At 42.5% G+C, this 19,696-nt stretch overlaps 1 protein-coding gene across 1 annotated transcript in view; it reads left to right on the forward strand.

Annotated features, from left to right (window-relative positions):
* Positions 1-11,301: 11,301 nt before the first annotated feature.
* The window catches only part of HTR3B (5-hydroxytryptamine receptor 3B), a 38,438-nt gene continuing 30,043 nt past the window's right edge, over positions 11,302-19,696 (forward strand). The window contains exons 1-2 of the mRNA XM_061155141.1: positions 11,302-11,341; positions 17,672-17,832. Coding sequence (XP_061011124.1) covers positions 11,302-11,341; positions 17,672-17,832 — 201 coding nt within the window. The remainder of the gene's footprint in view (positions 11,342-17,671; positions 17,833-19,696) is intronic.

The following is a 19,696-nucleotide window of genomic DNA, read 5'->3' on the forward strand; positions in this document are numbered from 1 at the left end:
GGCAGACATCTCGACAGGGCAGTTTCTGTTTACAAGAATCAGAGTGGAATTCAACGATTATTGAATGAAGGGAAATTCATTCCATCCATCTGCTAGTGAATCTATTTGCCTTGATTTAAACTTGTGATTTTCAGACCTGGTTGCACATCAGAGTCACCTGTGGAGTTTCAAAAACATGCCAGTGCCTGGTTCCTACCTTTCACCATAATATCGGAATCTGTGAAGGTGGGGCCTACGTAATTTTTTTTTTTTTTTAAGTTTTTAAGCACTCCAGTGATCCCAATGTGCTGCCGGGATTGCAAACTTCTTGTTTAGACTTCATGCCATTATAATTTTGACTTCAGATTTTAGGATTTCATATCTTATTCTTAAATGATGTGATCAAGTTAGAAATCATGTACCTCTGATAAAATTTCATCAGCTATGCAGATGACACCACCCTTATGGCAGAAAGCAAAGAGAAGCTAAAGAGCCTCTTGATGAAGGTGAAAGAGGAGAGTGAAAAAGCTGGTTTAAAACTCAACATTCAAAAAATGAAGATCATGGCATCCAGTCCCATCGCTTCATGACAAATAGATGGGGAAACAATGGAAACAGTGAGAGACTTTATTTTCTTGGGCTTCAAAATCAGTCACTGCGGATGGTGACTGCAGCCGTGAAATTAGAAGACGCTTGCTCCTTGGAAGAGGAGCTATGACAAACCTAGACAGCACATTAAGAAGCAGAGACATTACTCTGCCAACAAAGGTCTATAGTCAAAGCTATGGTTTCTCCAGTAGGCATGTATGGATGTGAGAGGTGGACCATGAAGAAAGATGAGCGCTGAAGAATTGATGCTTGTGAACTATGGTATTGGAGAAGACTATTGAGAGTCCCTTGAACTGCAAGGAGATCAAACCAGTCAATCCTAAAGGAAATCAATCCTGAATATTCATTGGAAGGACTGATGCTGAAGCTGAAGCTCCAATACTTTGGCCGCCTGATGTGAAGTGCCAACTCAATGAAAAAGACCCTGATGCTGGGAAAGATTGAAGGCAGGAGGAGAAGGGGACGGCAGAGGACGAGATAATTGGATGGCATCACTGACTTGAGTTTGAGTTCATGGGAGATGGTGAAGGACACAAAATCTGGCATGCTGCAGTCCATGGGGTTGCAAAGAATCAGACACGACCGAGTGACTGAACAACAATAACAACTGCTAAAATTTATAGCTAAATCATCATTGAGTATTTTGGGGCAAGAAGAGCCTTCTTTGGTGGGGGCTAGTAGCTCAGTCGGTAAAGAATCTGCATGCAATGCAGGAGACCTGGGTTCAATTCCTCGGTCAGGAAGATCCCCTGGAGAAGGAAATGGCAACCAACTCCAGTATTCTTGCCTAGAGAATCCCATGAACAGAGGAGCCTGGTGGGCTACAGTCCATGGGGTCGCAAGACTTGGACACAATGTAGCAACTAAACCACCACCAGTATTAATTTGAAGGTAGCTTTTTATACTTCTGTATGATTTGTTTTTGTTTTTTAATTGCTAAGTTGTGTCTGACTCTTTTGTGACCCCATGGACTATAGCCCACCAGGCTTAGGTTCTGGAAAAGTTGATTATCAGTTTCTTTGGAATGTAATAGTCTTCTGGAGGAATAATAAAATCAGTGCCTCCCACAAATCTTCGCAGACTCTGCAGTGGAAACCTTCAGCCGTCTTCCCAGATCTCAGATTTCTCTTTACTGGTTCTGGACTCCCTTCTCTCGCCTTCTGTGTGCTATTGCTTCCAGATGCCAGTACCTGGAACTTTCACAGGCTTCGCAGGTGGCGCTAGTGGCAAAGAATCCACCTGCCAATGCAGGAGACGCTAGAGACGTGGGTTCGATCCCTGGTCGAAAAGACCCCCGGGAGGAGGAAATGGCAACCTACTCCCGTCTTCTTGCCTGGGAAATCCCATGAATAGAGGAGCCTGCTGGGCTACAGTCCATGGGTCACAAAGAGTCATATAGGACTGAGCTCGCATACACACACACAAACACACACACACACACACACACACACACACACACACACGTGTGAACATCTAATTAAAAGGGGCTTCCCAGCTGACTCAGTGGTAAAGAATCTGCCTGCCAATGCAGGAGCCGTAGAAGACTGGGGTCTGATTTCTGGGTCGGGAAGATCCCCTGGAGGAGGCAGGCGATGGCAACCCACTCCAGTATTCTTGCCTGGGAAATCCCAAGGACAGAGGGACCTGGCAAGCTACAGTCCATGGAGTCACAAAGAGTCAGACACGACTGAGCAGGCACGTAGTCAGTCAGAACTTTCATAGAACTTCCCTTGGACTATTGAAGTTTGTCTGCACGAGAAAAGAGCAGGAAATGCCTGGGAGTTCACCCCTGACCACCCCACCCACCCCCGACCCCGCTCAAAGCCAACGACTGACAGGGGTGGTATGTCAGCCAGGCCCCCTTGCTAAGGAGCAGTCTTTTAGTATAGTTTCACTGCCATGTCAAGCTAAAGCCGTTGTTTCTCCTTAGTTATTTCTGTTGGGAGTACTTCTATAATAAATACGAGTTCACAAATCCTTATCTCAGATATATTAACAAAAAACAATTTAAGACAGTCAACTTTACATAATTGTATTCTTTCTGTCCAATATTATCGCCTTCATGGATGCAGTCTTGTCGTGGCGAAGGGGGGTTGCATAACTCAATGAAGCTATGAGCAATACTGTGAGGGGCCACCCGAGACAGACGGGTCACAGTGAAGAGTTCTGACAAAACGGAGTCCACTGCAGGATGGGGTGGCAGACCACTCCAGTATTCTTGCCTCAAGAACCCCATGGACAGTATGAAAAGACAGAAAGGTAAGACACCGAAAGATGAGCCCCTGGATCGGAAGGTGTCCAGTATGCTACTGGAAAAGAGTGGAGGGCAATTACTAACATGCATTTAGTAGTACTATTTATAATCTTCCAGATAAAAAGCATCAAGGCTTTACTTCTTCCTGCTCTTAGGAACAGGGTAGGTAGGGAAGTTACCCCTTGAGAAGTCACTGAGTCATTGGGAAATTCCCAGGAACAAAGAGTTTGGAGGAAGGAGAGTAAGTAAACGAGCAGGGAGGGATTGGCTGACATTTGTAAACAGAGTGGAAGTAGATTAGATAGGTTGGTGTGAGTTGACGTTGGGGAATATAAAGAGGGATATTCAGAACAAAGGGAAAAGAGTGGTGACACGGATAGAGGCCAGACGGAACTTGAAAATGACTTAGAAGTGCACTGTTTTACAAAAGAGAAGACCGCGCGGCGGTTCCTGGGGCTGCAGTTATGACTGCTGCCACAAGGAGGCGCGCTCTGACCGCACTCCCTTTGCTCTCCTCAGAGCGTTCCATCTTCCCACTCTGCAGCCTTCAAGGGCTCCAACCGAGGTCTGTCACACTCCATCCGTAGTCAGCCAGCCTATTATTAGTGCCAAGTGTTCCTCCTGGAGCAATGACAGTGTAAATTTCAGCAGTGGCAGAAAGGGGACAATGCAGCTGTTGTGAGTTTTAGGATAATTGCTACAGGCCATTTGGAGACAGCTTTATAATAACAGCCCTTAACATCGACTTATACAATATTTCACTTTTCTGTTTTATTTTTCCCCTTCACACTTTTTAACACGAACTTGTTAATCCACTCAGCTCATGTGAATCTGGAATTCTCTACCCCCTAGTTTTACAAAGTGAGGCTTGCAGCCCCCTGGAAAGTATATGCTCTTTTTTTCTTCTTCCCTTTTTAAAAAAAAAAAAAATTTTTTTTTTTGGAGTACAATTAATTTACAGTGTTGTGTTAGTTTCAGGTGTACGTACATATTTTAGGATTCTTTTCCCATGTAGGTTACTACAGGGTGTTGAGTAGATTTCCCAGTGCTATACACTAGGTTCTTATTGATTATCTACTGTAAATATGTGTGTGCGCGCGTTCTTAGTCACTCAGTTGTGTCCGACTCTTTTCCACCCTATGGACTGTAGGTCACCAGGCTCCTCTGTCCATGAGATTCTTCCAGGCAAGAATACTAGAGTGGATTACCATGCCTTCCTCCAGGGGATCTTCCCCACCCAGGGATTCAAACCCATGTCTGTTAGGGATCCTACACTGACAAGTGGGTTCTTTGCTAGTAGCACCGTCTGTATAGCAGTGTGTATATGTCAATTCCAAACTCCCAGTTCATCCCTCTTCCTCCTTTCTGCTTTGGTAACCATAGGTTTGTTTTCTATGTCTGTGAGTCTATTTCTGTTTTGTAAATAAATTCATTTGTATCAAATTTTTTTTTAGCTTTCACATTTAAGCAGTATCATGTGATATTTGTCTTCCTCTGTCTTACTTCACTTAGCATGATAATCCCTAGTCCATCCAAGTTGCTACAAACGGTGCTATTTAGTTCTACCACGCTCTTTCATCTCACCATCCAGCCTTTTCATGTGCTGTTCCTTCTGCTCTCCAAGGTCTCTCCACCCCTAGCTGACTATGATCTTCACCCAGAACAAACGCCATTTGTGAAAATCCTCTTCTCACCTACCCAAATCCAGGCTCTTCCCCCATCCTCCCCACCTGCCCCTCCCTGAACCAAACAGGCTTGTGGGATCTTAGCTTCCTGATCAGGGATCAAACCTGTGCCCGCTGCAGTGGAAGCATGGAGTCTTTACTGGACCACCAGAGGAGTTCTTTTTTGATTCCCTCTTCCCCAGTTCACCCATCTGCTGGCATTTATCTCATTGTATTCTAGGTGTTTTTTAATCTATTACCTCCACCCCAAGAACCTTGAACGCTCTTATCTTTAGCTCTCCAGTGTCTACCACAGTTCTCCATTCAGTGAATGAATGAACAAATAAAACAAGCTCTGGAAGATCAAATCCCTTGCCCATCTTGAGTCTACAGCAGACACTGAAATATCCATAAATTTAGATCCAAACCAGAAAAATCTTACTGGCCGCTGTTATTAACCATTTCCAGGCCTCTCCACTCCTGAATGAACCTAAATGGAAAGTCCTGGGCTCTGTGGTGAGCCACAGGTCACAGGAGATTTCCCAGTTCGGGCACAGCAAAACTTCAAGGCTCACGGCCTGTGCATAAGGCCTGGCCAGCGTGGCACGCGGAGTAAGGCTCTTTGCCTGACAGTGCAGTCTAAGCAGTTCCCTGGAAGAAACAAGTTTCCTTTTGTGGGGAGCATACACAGACACAGCAAGCCCACAGTTCTATATTCCTCTGTCTTTTTTGGGGGGAGACACCTTGCTTCTGATGATAACAAGACCCCTGAATTCTAAGCTGCCTCTGAGAATTCAAAGAGAGGCATGAACTTCCTCTATTTGTGTCCCATGTTTACCCTTTGCATGACTTGCTGGCAGGTTCTGGAGCAACCCAAATAAAAGCAATCTTGGTTTAAACCCAAGTCATCTTTCTCCCCCATCCTTCGTGAGATGGATAGTGAAAGAAGAGCATATTAGATGTGCTTGTGAAAAAGCTAGGCCCTTGGTACCAACTTTCTTGCATAAACCGAAATTCTATTTGTTAATTCCTTCCTCCCTCCCCTCTTTCCATCCTTCTCAAACATTTAGTGAGCACTCACTAGGTACCAAGCTCTGTGCCAGAGACAGAAAAATGAATAAGATACAGTGCTCTGCCTTCAAGGAATCCACAGAACCCTGAAAGAGATAGGAGAGGAAACAAGTAATGATAACACACTTGAGTAAGTGCTGGAATGGAGGGGTCTGGGAAGCCTTGTAAGTTCAAGGTATAGGGCCCCAGTGTATTAGTGGGTGTTTAATAATCAGCTGGTGGGAGGGACCCTGATTTTTAGTTTGCTGGTTCCCATGTGGCAGATACTCCCAGCATGACTGATTTCAAGCTACTAACTAATATCATTGAACACAGAGTTGGGAAGGGATATACACAGTTCCACCAAACCCTTTTTATTTTGGTCACTTTGGATGCCTGCAGGATCTTAGTTCCCCATCCAAGGATCGAACCTATGGCCCCTGTGGTGGGATCATGGAGTCCTAACCACTGGACCACCAGGGAAGTCCCCACTATCGGCCCTTTTGATGCAGTAAGAGCCCGCTTCAGTAGACCACCATGATTTCTGCCTTGTGAGATTCTGAGCAGAGAATTTTATTCCTTGCTGTGCCTGGGCTTCTAACCTAGAGAACTTTGAGCTCACAAATGCGCTTTGTTTTAAGTTGCTAAGTGTGTGGTAATTTCTTGTGCAACCATGGAAAACTAAAGAGAGCCTATGATACCCTTTTTACAGATGTGAAGAATGAGGCTTGGAAGCAATAAGCAGTTTGACCAAGGCCATGAGCAGCTAACAAATGATGGAGTTGGGAGGCAAAATAAGGTATGTCTGACTCCAAAGTCTGGAGCCTTAGCTCCTATGTTCTCATAGAAAACCATGTCACATAACCACAAAAGGCCAGGGTCGTGAGGGGTCACCCTATTTCTTTATTTGTTTATTTTTAGGGACCAGAAAATGCACATTATTATTAAAAAATGAAATCCTGTGTGAGGAAAAAAATCAAATGTTGAATGTAGCCTTGAAGTGGAACCCAAGTGGTTACCTTATTATTTATTTCAGAGGACAATGCTATGGAGCAGAAGAAATTTCATATGGGACTCTACTCATTAAATATTTGAGTTTGGCTTCAGTGACCATTTCTGCTTTCCTCCTCCAGCCTGACCAGATGTGCTCAGAAAATTTGGTTCCCCCTGAATATGTACATCTGTCAAAATTCCTGTCAATTTTAGCACGACTGCCAAGGGAGTGAACAAAGAGAGTTAGTGATTAACTTCAAAGAACTTTGTTGGAGAGGAATAAAGATATTTAAGGCCTATTTTGTGAACTAATTGCATTTGCATATTTATGGGATTTACTGATATAGCAGTAATTAAAAGCTATTTAGTAGTCTTAAAGGACACATAACTCAGTTGCTGTTTGCATAATAAACACTTCCTTATTATGTTTGCATAATAAACCGTCTCCCCCTGCTTCTTCCAAAAGACTGGCCCATCTAAGGGGTGCCATATCTTACTTGGAAATAATGGAAAACACAGTGTGCAAGGACTCATGGGAATGTGGAGAGGAGACCTCTGAAATAAATATATTTCTAGGTGCTCTCTTAATGATTGGCCTGGCCTCGACTGCTATTAGAGAATGGCAGATTTAAACCTCCGATTGTCTTTCTTTTTCCCAGGTGATGTTTAAGAAGCCTTACTTCGTATCCCCTGACAATTCCACTTCTTTTACTTTAATACCCTGATTTGTTTGAAGTGCCTGAATGGGGTTCACCTGGTACTCATCCTTTCTAAAGAGATGTCTTGTGTGTGTGTGTGTGTGTGTGTGTGTGTGTGTGTTCAGTTGTGTCTGACTCTTTGTGACCCCATGAACTCTAGCCCACCAGGCTTTTCTGTGCATGGGATTTTCCAGACAAGAATACTGGAGTGGGTTGCCATTTCCTCCTCCAGGGGATCTTCCCGACCTAGGGATCAAACCTGTGTCTCCTGCATTGGCAAGCTGATTCTTTACTCCTTGAGTCTCCTGGGAAGCCCCCTAAAGAGATGTCTAAGGATGCTTTTGAACTGTGGTGTTGGTGAAGACTCTTGAGAGTCCCTTTAACTTCGAGGAGATCAAACCAGTCAGTCCTAAAGGAAATCAGTCCTGAATATTCATTGGAAGGACTGATGCTGAAGCTGAAACTCCAATACTTTGGCCACCTGATGCGAAGGGCTGACTCATTGGAAAAGACTCTGATGCTGGGAAAGATTGAGGGCAGGAGGAGAAGGGGATGACAGAGGATGAAATAGTTGGATGGCATCACGATGAACACAAGTTTGAGCAAGCTCTGGGAGTTGGTGATGGACAGGGAAGCCTGGCGTGCTGCAGTCCATGGGGTCACAAAGAGTCAGACACAACTGAGTGACTGATTTGAACTAAAGGACAGTGAAATCTTTGACTAATGGGTTGTAAGAAACACTGTGAGTAAAACGTGCTGAATTTAGGCAGTGAGAAGGGACAGTTTTCATGGAAAATTAAAGGTTGAGCAAGGGACAGACACCAAATGTAAAGGCACTGAATATATAAACTAAACCCAGATGGGACAGTAAGGTTGGGAAAAGAAAGCTCTGAGCCATCTGGTGGGGCAATGCAGGGAGATCAAGGGAAGACCAGGAAGGATTTGGATGCAAACTACTTCGAAGACAAATCACTCGTACAAACCAGCAGAATTCATCAGCCAATAAAAAGCTGTAATGGGCAGGATCACCAGACTGTTGTTAAATTAGCTAATGAAGGTCATAATGTACCTGTATTACACATCATTAGCAATGGCCTTCCAGTAACAGATGGGTATATGAGAAAGCGAGACAGAAGGGAGGGTGAGCATGTCCCAAAGGGGTTGACTTCGAGCCATGGCTTACTAAAGTGTGTGGCAGGATGATAATGTTGATTACCGTCTCAATTAAACCTTTGCATAAAGGCAAGCTTCTGTGTTCCCTGCCCATGACAAAGTGCACTGCTGCATGCAGCTTGCCTTTCTCCTGTCCTAATTCATCTCTTAGGTGGAAACCAACAATTCAGAGCATTTATGGAAAGTGATGGGACTTTGAGGCCCTGATCAGTCCTTAGTGATCTTATTTCTTGTACATGCCTGCTCAGTCTCTCAGTTGTATCTTACTGTTTGTGACCCCCACAGACTCTAGCCCTCCAGACTCCTCTGTCCATGGGAGTCTCCAGGCAAGAATACTGGAGTGGGTGGTCATTTCCTCCTCCAGGGGATCTTCCCAACCCAGGGATCAAACTCAAGTCTCCTGCATTGCAGGCAGATTATTTACCGCTGCACCGAACACTTTCTCTCAAGGTTATTTCTGAAACTTTCCTCAACTTTGTATTCCGTTTCCTCTGCTAGGTTACATTTCCTTTTTTTTTTTTTTTTCTGAAATATGTTTAAATGCACAGCAAAATTAGAAGCATAGTAGGAATAACTCACTGCCCTCGCCCCGCTAGCCGTTTGAGAGTTCTTTGCAAACATGATGACCTGTGAGTACTTAGAGAGTTATTCTTACAAACAAGGACATTAATTTACATAATCTCAATACAGTCAAAATCAGGAAATTAACATCACTATGTCACTACCACCTAGTCCACAGACCCTGTTGAGTTTCACGAGTTCACCCCAAAATGTTCTTTATAACACAAGTATCTACTCGAGAACCACACATGGCATTAAGTCATCAGGTCTCTTTAATCTCTTCTTGTTTTGTACTGTTTCTCAGTCTTTCTTTAACTTTCATAACCTTGACTCTTTTGAAGACTACACACCTACTGTTTTGTAGAATGTCCCTCAATATGGAGTTTCTTCCAAGATACATTCAAGTTATGAAATTTTGGCTGGATGAAGACAGAATGGCTGTTGCATCTTCTCAGATCCTATCTCATGGTGCACAACTCATAACTGGTGATGCTAGTTTTCATTATTTGATTGAGGTGTTGTCTGCCAGGCTTCTCCACTAGTAGATTTTTTTAATCTTTGTAATTAATAAATATTTTGTGTCAATGTCCTGTTCCTCATCAAACTTCCACCAACTAGTTTCCATCACCCATTGTCGTTTCTTCTGCAAATTAGTCATCACTGTAAAGATTCCATTATTCTACATTTATTAGCTGGCATTCTAATTTAAAGGAAAAGCTTTCCCTTCTTCCCATTCATCTCTTTATTTAAATCAGGATAGACTTGTGGAATATTTGGTATCCTATTTTGTAGGTTATAATTCTTTGCCATCATTATTGGTTTTGAAGCTCAAATCATTAAAGATTGGGCCAGAGAGAGCCCCTTCAAGCTGGCTATGTCCATGTATCCCATTCCCATAATTTCTTTAGCACTTCTTTATGATACAAGGGGGTGTTCTAGGCTCTTATATTACACTTTCCCGCCCCAGCCCTGACTCACACATTGCTCCATTTCTTACTTGTCGGTAGGTGTGCCATTTAGAGACCAAGATCTGGGTGTTAGGTGTGCTCACTGCTCTTGGGGTGTCCCTGCTCCCAGGCCCTCTAGTGGACAGAGCTAGGAACATGTGCATTTACGAACAGAGGTTCACATACACCGTTGCATTTGTATTTATTTCTGTATTTAGCAAGCGCTCACTCTGATACTTCCAAAACGAACTCAGCACTACAGGAGTCATCCTGGTTTTCTCCCTTTTTGTGTTTGCAACTTCTTTCACCAACAATGGGAAACCAATCAGGCTACCTGGAGAGAGAGCTTCGTGATTCCAAACAAAGGGGATCAAATAATTAGGAGAACAGGGACCAGGTATATATTTCCCCCCTCAATTTGTTCCATGAAAACTTATCTCAAACCAGCGGGCTCTACATTTGATTTAGAGTAAAAAGCAGGCAGATGCTGGAAATGGCATGAAATTTAATTTTTTGTTTCTAGAGCATCCAGGAGTCTACTAACGGAAAATAAATTTATGTGGAAGGATGCATCTTTTTCCTTAATAATTAGCAGTGAATGGGGCTCAATCCAAAACTGAAAAAAACTTTTTTATGAACATTAAACTTTTGTAGTTTCATCTTTAATAAGCCTATACACATTCTCTCTTATGTAGTTACTTTCTGAATTGTGGGCAGTGAGAATTAAAGAAGCATTTCCGTTTATCAAAAAAATCAATGTTTCTTTTAATGAAAGGGGATTAGGAAAAGCAAAACACACTCTTCCCACTGTGCTGTTTGCAGTTGCTGTTCATTTGATGATACCAGGTTTCCATTAGCTTGGTGTAATTCAAGAGTCCAATAATCATTGTCAAATGCTGAAGATGTTCTGCATAAGTCTGATTTAGAACAGCTATTTGGATCTCAATTATTAATGAAATTAGTGTCCTGGATGTCAGCAAGAGCATTGCCTTAGGTAAAGGCTATAAAGGAAATCATATTAGTGTGGAATTTCCCCTCCTTAGGGGCTCCTCTTGGATTACATTATTCACTTAGCTATCTCCTGTCAGGGAAATTGAAATGTTGGCCACGATCTGATCCTGGGGCAGAACCAAATGGAGAAGTTAAGGGGTACTGCAAGGGCATCAATTCCAAAACATTTGTGTGGTGTTGGTATTGTCTTTGGTCCCCTTCAGTGTTTACAAAGCAGCGTCAGCAAGGACAGCACAAACTGGCAGACAGAGGAGGATGGAGGAGAAAGGAGCTCTTTTAGGAAAGCCTGAGTGACATTCTACCCAGGAGGCAACTTGTATTTCTCATCTTCAGGACGCGCCTGGGGGACACTAGCAGGTCCAATGGCTCCTCTGTGGCCCTTCGTCCTGGCAGCTGCCTCCGGTGAGTACCTTAGTGATTTTACTAGGCATCGAGGATTAGCACCTAGAACCTAGAGACAGGCCTTTCTATGTTGTGCTAAGTAATTCCTCACAAGTGTTTGCTTTTATTCACCATCTGTAAAATGCCAGTCCTGTGAATCTACAAGGAGACCAACACCTTGTTATGACTTTGCTCCCACAATTACAGGTGCGTGTATCCAGAGGGCCACACAGTGGGGCTTTCCAAAGTTAAAAGTATGCTCTGAAATGATGTAATTGTTTGATAAATTTCTCCTTCTTTAGAAATCAAGCTCTCTTTACAACAATTGATGTTGAGAGTTTGGGGCATTCTTTTTCAGATTTACTTTTATGTCTGAAGAGTGTATTTTTATTATCCAAAATAGTCTTGGTCTTTAGAAGCCCACGGAGAGAGTCCCTTGGATCCATCATAGCTACAGACACCTGAGTGTCATTTGGTTTTAGGGCTTTACATCCAGTCCTACAAAGTCTGTATAGACATGGAGTGTTTCTCGAAAGATGAGCTCTAGAAACTTGCATGTTTTCAACGTGCAATTCCCCTAAAAAAATACTTAAGAAACTAATACATATATGTTGTATATATATATTTCCCCCTACATTTCTGGACTTAAACTTCCGTGGTGCCAGTATTAACTCTACCGTATTGAACCATTTGAGTTAGGATACAATTGGTTCCTAGAAAACATGCACAAATCAAAAATTTATGTTCACGCTAGTGTTTCCCAACACGCCTTGTTCTTGAGGGTTCTCCTAGAGCTCGTATCTGAATTTCCATGTTTTAAAATATAACTGAAAGTGGAATGAGTCAATTACAGAGATGAGGAAGGAATTTGGTAGCCAAGCAGCTGGAAATGATTTTTTTATTGGATAGAGAAGAAAAATAGCCACTTATCATTAAAGTTTAAAATCCTGGATGTTGAACTTAAAGGATAAAAGCATATCTTAATTATAAAAATGAAAACAGAGGAAATTTCATTAAATGCCAAATGGGTTTCTTAGCAGAAAATAATTGTCAACATTAAACGAAGCAAGATAAAATAGAAAAATGAAGGTTTGAAAATAGAAGAAATTCTTCTTAATGATTTCTCTTTTTAATGTTTTGTATTACGCTTGATTTTTGTTCTAAATGTGGCAGAGAAAGTGTTTTAATAGCGTCTCATAGTCAGCACTTGACCATAAATCATACTGAGAACGTTCGTTGCAGAAAAATTTACCCTTTGAAATCTTACTGGGTTAATATCAGGTTGATTTGTAAATATAAGAGCACTTAACAAACCACCAGGTTGGAGCCAAACCCAGAGGCAGTGTGCTGGAACAGGATAGGAGGCCTGAATTGGAACCACGTAGTCCTACCACACTGCTCACCAGCCATGTGACCCTGGGTGAGTCCATGTACCTCTTAGAAATGCTGTTTCCCTGTAAGTTAACTTTTTATTTTGCATATTCATGGAGACCAAATAAGAAAGCATTATGAACTCATAAAGTGCAATGCAAATGTAAGATATTGTTGACCCAAAAACACGCAAACACAGAAAATAACAATGAGCTGTTTCTTTCCAAAAACGTACACCATGCAACTCTTCCTTTTTGTTTTAAATTTTATTTATTTATTTATTTACTTTATTGGAGTATAATTGCTTTACAATGTTGTGTTAGTTTCTGCTGTAGAGCAAAGTGAATCAGCCATGAAAGTGAAGTCGCTCAGTCGTGTCCCACTCTTTGTGACCCCATGGACTGTAGCCTACCAGGCTCCTCAGTCCATGGAATTTTCCAGGCAAGAGTACTGGAGTGGGTTGCCATTTCCTTCTCCAGGGCATCTTCCCAACCCAGGGATTGAACCTGGGTCTCCCGCACTGCAGGCAGACACTTTACCGTCTAAGCCACCAGGGAAGCCTCCTCTTAGTCTTCCCTCCCACCACCATCCCACCCCTCTAGGTCATCACAGAACATGGAGCTTGGCTCCCTGTGCTAAGCAGCAGGTTCCCACCGCATAGAATATACGCATGGTAGTATTCTACGAGAGAATACACAAGCGAATACACAAGGTATTTTCTTCTTCTTGAAGGGTTACTTGCTGCTGTTCCCAAAGTTCTCAGGGAGCCAGGTCAGTGTAGCATCAGAGTAAGAGCTTGGTCTTTAGATTCAGATCCGCCTTGTTTAAATTCCATCCTCTTCTCTTGCAAGCTGTATAATCTTCCGCAGTACTAACCTCACCAAGCCTAGAGTCCCTCACCTGTAAATGAGTCCTAACAGGGTTGTAGAGCACCTATCTCATAAAGCTCTTGTAGAAGTTAAATGAGATCATTTATGTAAATGGCTCTTAGCCTAGTCCCTGGCACACAGCAAGTCATTTAATCAGTATTAGGTATTTAATAATACCACACATCTAAACCACTATTTCCTTGTAACCTCTCAGATATATGTATTGCTATCTATTGTTCAACAGAAATTGATCAGAGACTAGACAAGAAATTCAGGCAAGTCTTTATTGGGGTCCCTGCAGCAGCAGGGAGAAGCTAACGCAAGTAACAGGTTCCCTTGCTCACACTCAGAGCTGAGCTGGCTCTTTACATGGGATGAAGGTAGGGGTGGGTCTGTGATCGAGCCAGAGGTGTGGCTTAGGTATTTTGCCCACCACTTTGGTAGTGTTGTATGCAGGGGGCAAACACAGTACCTTGCTTTTGCTCCCTACTCTTCAGAAGTGGCACTTGGGATTTTGGTCTTTTTGTATCTTGTTCATAATTTGCCCGAACTGCACATGCACACCGGAGAAGGCAATGGCACCCCACTGCAGTACTGTTGCCTGGAAAATCCCATGGATGAAGGAGCCTGGTGGGCTGCAGTCCGTGGGGTTGCTAAGAGTCAGACATGACTGAGCGACTTCACTTTCACTTTTTACTTTCATGCATTGGAGAAGGAAATGGCAACCCACTCCAGTGTTCTTGCCTGGAGAATCCCAGGGACAGGGGAGCCTGGTGGGCTGCCGTCTATGGGGTCGCACAAAGTTGAACACAACTGAAGCGACTTAGCAGCAGCAGCTGCACATGCACACAGTTGTTTTTAGTCCCTTATAGCTTCTTTGTATTCTGTTTCTCCAGGAGACATTTGTCCAGGGCAAACACTGCAGCGGGGCCCTAGGTCCCAGGTCCCAGCCTACTGCAGTCCTAAGTAAGTAAGTAAAGTCGCTCAGTCGTGTCCGACTCTTTGCGACCCCATGGACTATAGCCTACCAGGCTCCTCTGTCCATGGGATTTTCCAGGCAAGAGTACTGGAGTGGGTTGCCATTTCCTTCTCCAGGGGATCTTCCTAGTCTCTTATAATCCTAAAGGTGATATACTCACTAAACCAGAAACAGCTCTTTTCATCAAAGTGCCCAGAACACTTTAAGATAGGTGTGTATGTAACTCATTGAAATAAGGAAAGCAAAGGAATAATTCTATTGCATTCTTATCTTTTTAAAACCTCTCTTCACCTAGAAGCGCTTCACAACTCAGTTGGTAACACATTCTACTTTTCAGAAATCTTACAAGTGCGTTATTTGATGCTGATTATTAGCATTCAAGGAGGCAGTGCTAGTGTGGTATCTTTGCTGGGTCTGCTGATAGCTTCCATCAGTGTCTGTTGAAACATCACTGAACTGTGAGTCATTTAGTGCTTGTGTGAATGTCACATTAGCTTTCAAGGGGCATAATTTACTGTTAATTAATGGTCACTTAAATCCTTAATCTCTCTCCTGTAATTGATCTTTCTCCTCAGGCAAATTTGCATTCATAGTAGAAATGTAATTTATTATTTCTTCCCATTTTAAACAAAGAACTATTTCCCCCTGTAGTTTATTTAAGCACACTTCCCTTTGCTTATTTTTCTCCTATCACTCCCGGTTTCTCTTTTGTTCTTATTTCCAGCTTCCAGAACTTTCTCTTTTTACCCAAAGACTTTGACTCATTCTTGAAAATATGTTTATCCATAAGAGACCTATATCCACAGGAAAGATATCAGAGGGGAATTTGAGGCCCTATGAGCAGAGCGTGTAGAGAACATTCGTTTCTCAGAATTATTAACTCTGTCTCAGGTGGTTTCCTGTATTGAAACACGCACATTTCAGTGTTTTCCCAGCTGGGACTTGGGAGATTCCAAGGGAGGTAAAACTGAAGTTGCCCAAAGTGAAATTCACAGGAAAATCACCAGACTAATTTTGCTCTGGGGTCCAGAATTCTCTCCCGTGGGATCGGCCAGTAAGAAACAGTCCCAAGCAGAGAGATTCAAGGGGAAGGGGGCAGCAGAAGATACAATGGCTGGATGGCATCACCATTGGTTAGACTCAACGGACGGGAGTTTGAGCAAGCTCCAGGAGATAGTGAAGGACAGACACGCCTGGCTGCTGCAGTCCGTGAGGTCACGGAGAGCCAGACACAACTTAGCCCCTGAACAACAACAAAAGAGAGATTCGTACCACATCTTTGACAGTCGCAGTTCACAAAAACTAAATATGATGCCTGACGTGAGCCACCCACCTTAGTCCCCGCATGCCTGAAGAGCGGCTGCCTCTTCTGGCGTCTTGTTGGATGAATAGTCAGGGAGTTTAAAACGCTCATTAGATTCCCCAGCTCGGACGGTAATGAAAGTGAATATTCCACTGCCCGCAGTGAGTCTGGAATGGCCCCTCCACCACGGTCGTTAGCGTTTTGGTCACACTGACATTGATAAATCATAGAAATTGCTGCCTGTGGCGGCAACTGACATGGCATCATTCATAAAGAGATGGGTATAAACAGGATTGTCGCACAGGGGAAGGTGCCTCATTCGCAGTTTCCTGCTGGAGCCTGCGTACCTTCCGCAGCTCATCAAAATAACCATCAAAACCGCTGAGAGTCGCGGTGAATTCAGGCGCAGGACACCACGGATAGAGTTCGCCCGCGCTGCGGCGGGTGGGTGTGCAATTTGCTTCAGTCCAGTGACTGAGGGAAGCTTTGAATCCCCCAGGGGCCGGCAAAGCTGGTGAACAAAATATCTTTCTGCAATTTCGAGAAAGCCCTCACAGATTTGTCACTTCCAATTGCTGGTGCTCATTTCTCTTGCTTGCTTCCCCCTGGCCGCTCCAGCCTCAGCACTCATCAGTTTCCTCCACAAATCAAGATTCCTGGGTCACAGGAAATGGTTGTCCCCTGGAACCTCAGAGATTTTTTTCCCAAAATGAAGCTCTCGTTTTCTGACAAGTGCATTTTCAGACAGACTGAGAGAACAAATACGATTTTTGAGGAGAAAAATATGAATTGGATTTTCCTTGATTGCATTATTTAGAAATCTACACAGCTCTTTGGATTCAAGTGGTTTGTCCATGTTTCTGCTTGGATTTTCTGTGTGATTTTTGAATTATAAATGGAAAAATCGAAAGGAAAAATCCAAGGAGGAAGTTGGCTAAGTGCATCGGAAGCTTCCTCCTGTGTACCAGGAGGGGGTGATACAGGAATGAAGAAAGGATGCTGTCTTCAAGATGCAAGATAGCTGTAAAAATGGAAACAGAGTGCAAGTTAGCACCCTCAGAGATGGAGTTGGTTTATTTAGCTTTACAATGAGATTTCTCCATTGGGCATTTAGACTATCAGCTGACTTAATTTTTTTATTCTTTATTGAAGTATGGTTGATTTACAGCTTTCAGGTGTGCAAAGTGACTCATTCACACACACACACACACACACACACACACACACACACACACGTCCGGGCTTCCCAGGTGGCGCCGGTGGTAAAGAATCCCCCTGCCACTGCAGTGGACATAGAGATTTGATCCCTGGGTTGGGAAGATCCCCTGGAATAGGGAATAGCAACCCCCTCCAGTATTCTTGCTTGGAAAATTCCGTGGACACAGGAGACTGGCAGGCTACAGTCCATGAAGCTGTAAAGAGCTGGCCATGACTGAGCACTTTTACTTACACACATATATTCTTTTTCAGTTTCTTTTCCATTGTAGGTTACGATAAGATGTTGAATATATGTTCCCTGTGCTATATAATAGGTCCTCGGTTGTTTTTTTTTAAACCTATTTTATATACTGTGTATCTGTTAATCCCTAATTCTCAATTTATCCCAACCCCCTCTTTCCCATTTGGTCACTGTAAATTTGTTTTCTGTATCATCAGCGTACTTTAAATGTGTCCGACAAAATGTCCATGAGTTGGTTGTGAACTTCCGCAGATTGGGGTGTGCTAAAAACTGTGTTCTTCCAGGAGCGACCGAGCCCTGGGCAGTCTGAAGTCTCCTGAAGATGCTAAGTTCTTATTTTCACCCTCACAGTGATAGCTTTCTTTTTCAGGAATCCTGGCCATGGATACTCCTTATTCCAGGAGTCCAGCTCTGCATCATCTCACCAAGCAGCTATTACAGACGTATCGGAAGGAAGTAAGGCCAGTTCACAACTGGACCCAGGCCACCACTGTATACTTGGACATGTTTGTTTACGCCGTGCTGGATGTGGTAAGGACCATCCTACCGTCTCCTAGTCCCATGATTCTTTTGTAAAACTACCCACTGTTTATGCAAGAGGAGTTTTTTCCTTGAGACTCTCGATGAGCCGATAGAGAAGTTGGTGTTAGATTCATCTTAGCAGTGAGCCTGGGGTACCTATTTATTGGACAAATCATGCTAACTAGCCTCCAACTTACACTGTGAGGGGCAGATAGTCTAGAAATAGGAATTTCACAGAATTAAGATGCTTTCAGAGTTGTGGGCCTAGGTTACACATATATTTATGAGTATTGCTGCAACCAGAAATGGTAATAGATATTATTTTCTGTGGTTCACATTTCTTAGTGGTAACAGTAGGCTTATGAAACAACTTCTACAACTTACTGCTTGCAATTTTAAAATGAGAAAAAAAAATGTCGTGGTTTCCTGAGTTTTTAGGAGACTTTATGCCTAAGATATTTGCTAAGGGTGGTAGGAAGTTTTGTTTATTAAAGCGTGTCTTTCCTACTATGGCCGAAAAATGGGTTATTATGGGAATTAAATGAGAAAATGCATGTAGTTACTAGAGATCTTAGTAAACCCTCAGTAGATGACAGACTATATAATTATCTCTGCTTCTTCTTTCTCCTTTTTCTTAATTACAAAGTCTTCAATATTAGTAGATTCGAGATTTACTTTGATTTCTTTTAAAAGCAGACTTTACTGAGCTTGTTTGTTAACATAGTTAAAATTTTTTTTTCAATTTACTTTTCAAAACCTTTTACCAGTTGAGAAGTAATATACAGATATTGAAATGCACGGATGTTAAGTGTATAGTTCAATGAGTTTTCATAATTGCATGCACCCACATAATTCATATCCCTATCCATATATCAAACATTTCCATCACCTTACAAAGATGCCCCGTTTCTTTTCCAATCACCATCCCCTCCACCCACACACCATTCTGATTTCTGTCATCATAGATTATTTTTGCCAGTTCTGGAACTTCATAAGAATGAAAATTTACTGTGTGTACTTTATTGTGTCTGGATTTTTCACTCAGCATAATTTTTTCCCTGTATTTATTTATTTTTTAATATTTTTTATTATGGTGGAAGCCAAGTAATATAAAACATACTATTTTAATGATACTTAACTGTACAGTTCAGTAGCACTAAGGACATTCACACTATTATGCAACTCTCACCATCATCTGTCTCTGAAATTTTTCACCTTCCATGGAATTATGTCCCCATCCAACACTAACTCCCCATATACCTTCTCCACCTCACCCCAACCCCTGGCCCCGGGCATCTACCAATGTACTTTTTGACTCTCTGAATTTGACTGTTTTAGGTACCTCATATAAGTGGAATCAAATAGTATTTGTCTGCACCTAATGTATATTGAAATGTTTTTTGAGGTTCATTCATGTTGTACATAGTAGCTTTTCTTTTTTGTGGATAGGTAGTATTTGCTTATGGCTATACCATGATCTGTTTACCCACTCTCCTGTTGATAAGCACTTGTGTTGTTTCCAGTTTTAATATATTATGAATAAAGCTATGAACATTTCTGTACAAGTATTTTGCTGTACATGTGCTGTACATATGCAAAACCTAGAAGTGGAATAACCACCACTTCTCATAGAATAGATATAAATTTAATGAGACACTGCCAGATTGTTTTAGAAAGTGGCTGTACATTGTAACTCCTACCCATCAGCTATGAGAGTTCCCATTTCCCCACATCTTCACCAACATTAGGTATGATCAGTCTTTTTAATTTTAGCCATTATGGTAAACGTGTAGGAGTATTTCATTGTGTTTTTTTTAATACATCCCATGACTAATAAATAGGGACTCTTTTCTAATGTGCTTATTGACCACTT

This window comes from Dama dama, chromosome 1 (assembly GCF_033118175.1).
Source record: "Dama dama isolate Ldn47 chromosome 1, ASM3311817v1, whole genome shotgun sequence".
In the NCBI taxonomy this organism is placed as follows: Eukaryota; Metazoa; Chordata; class Mammalia; order Artiodactyla; family Cervidae; genus Dama; species Dama dama.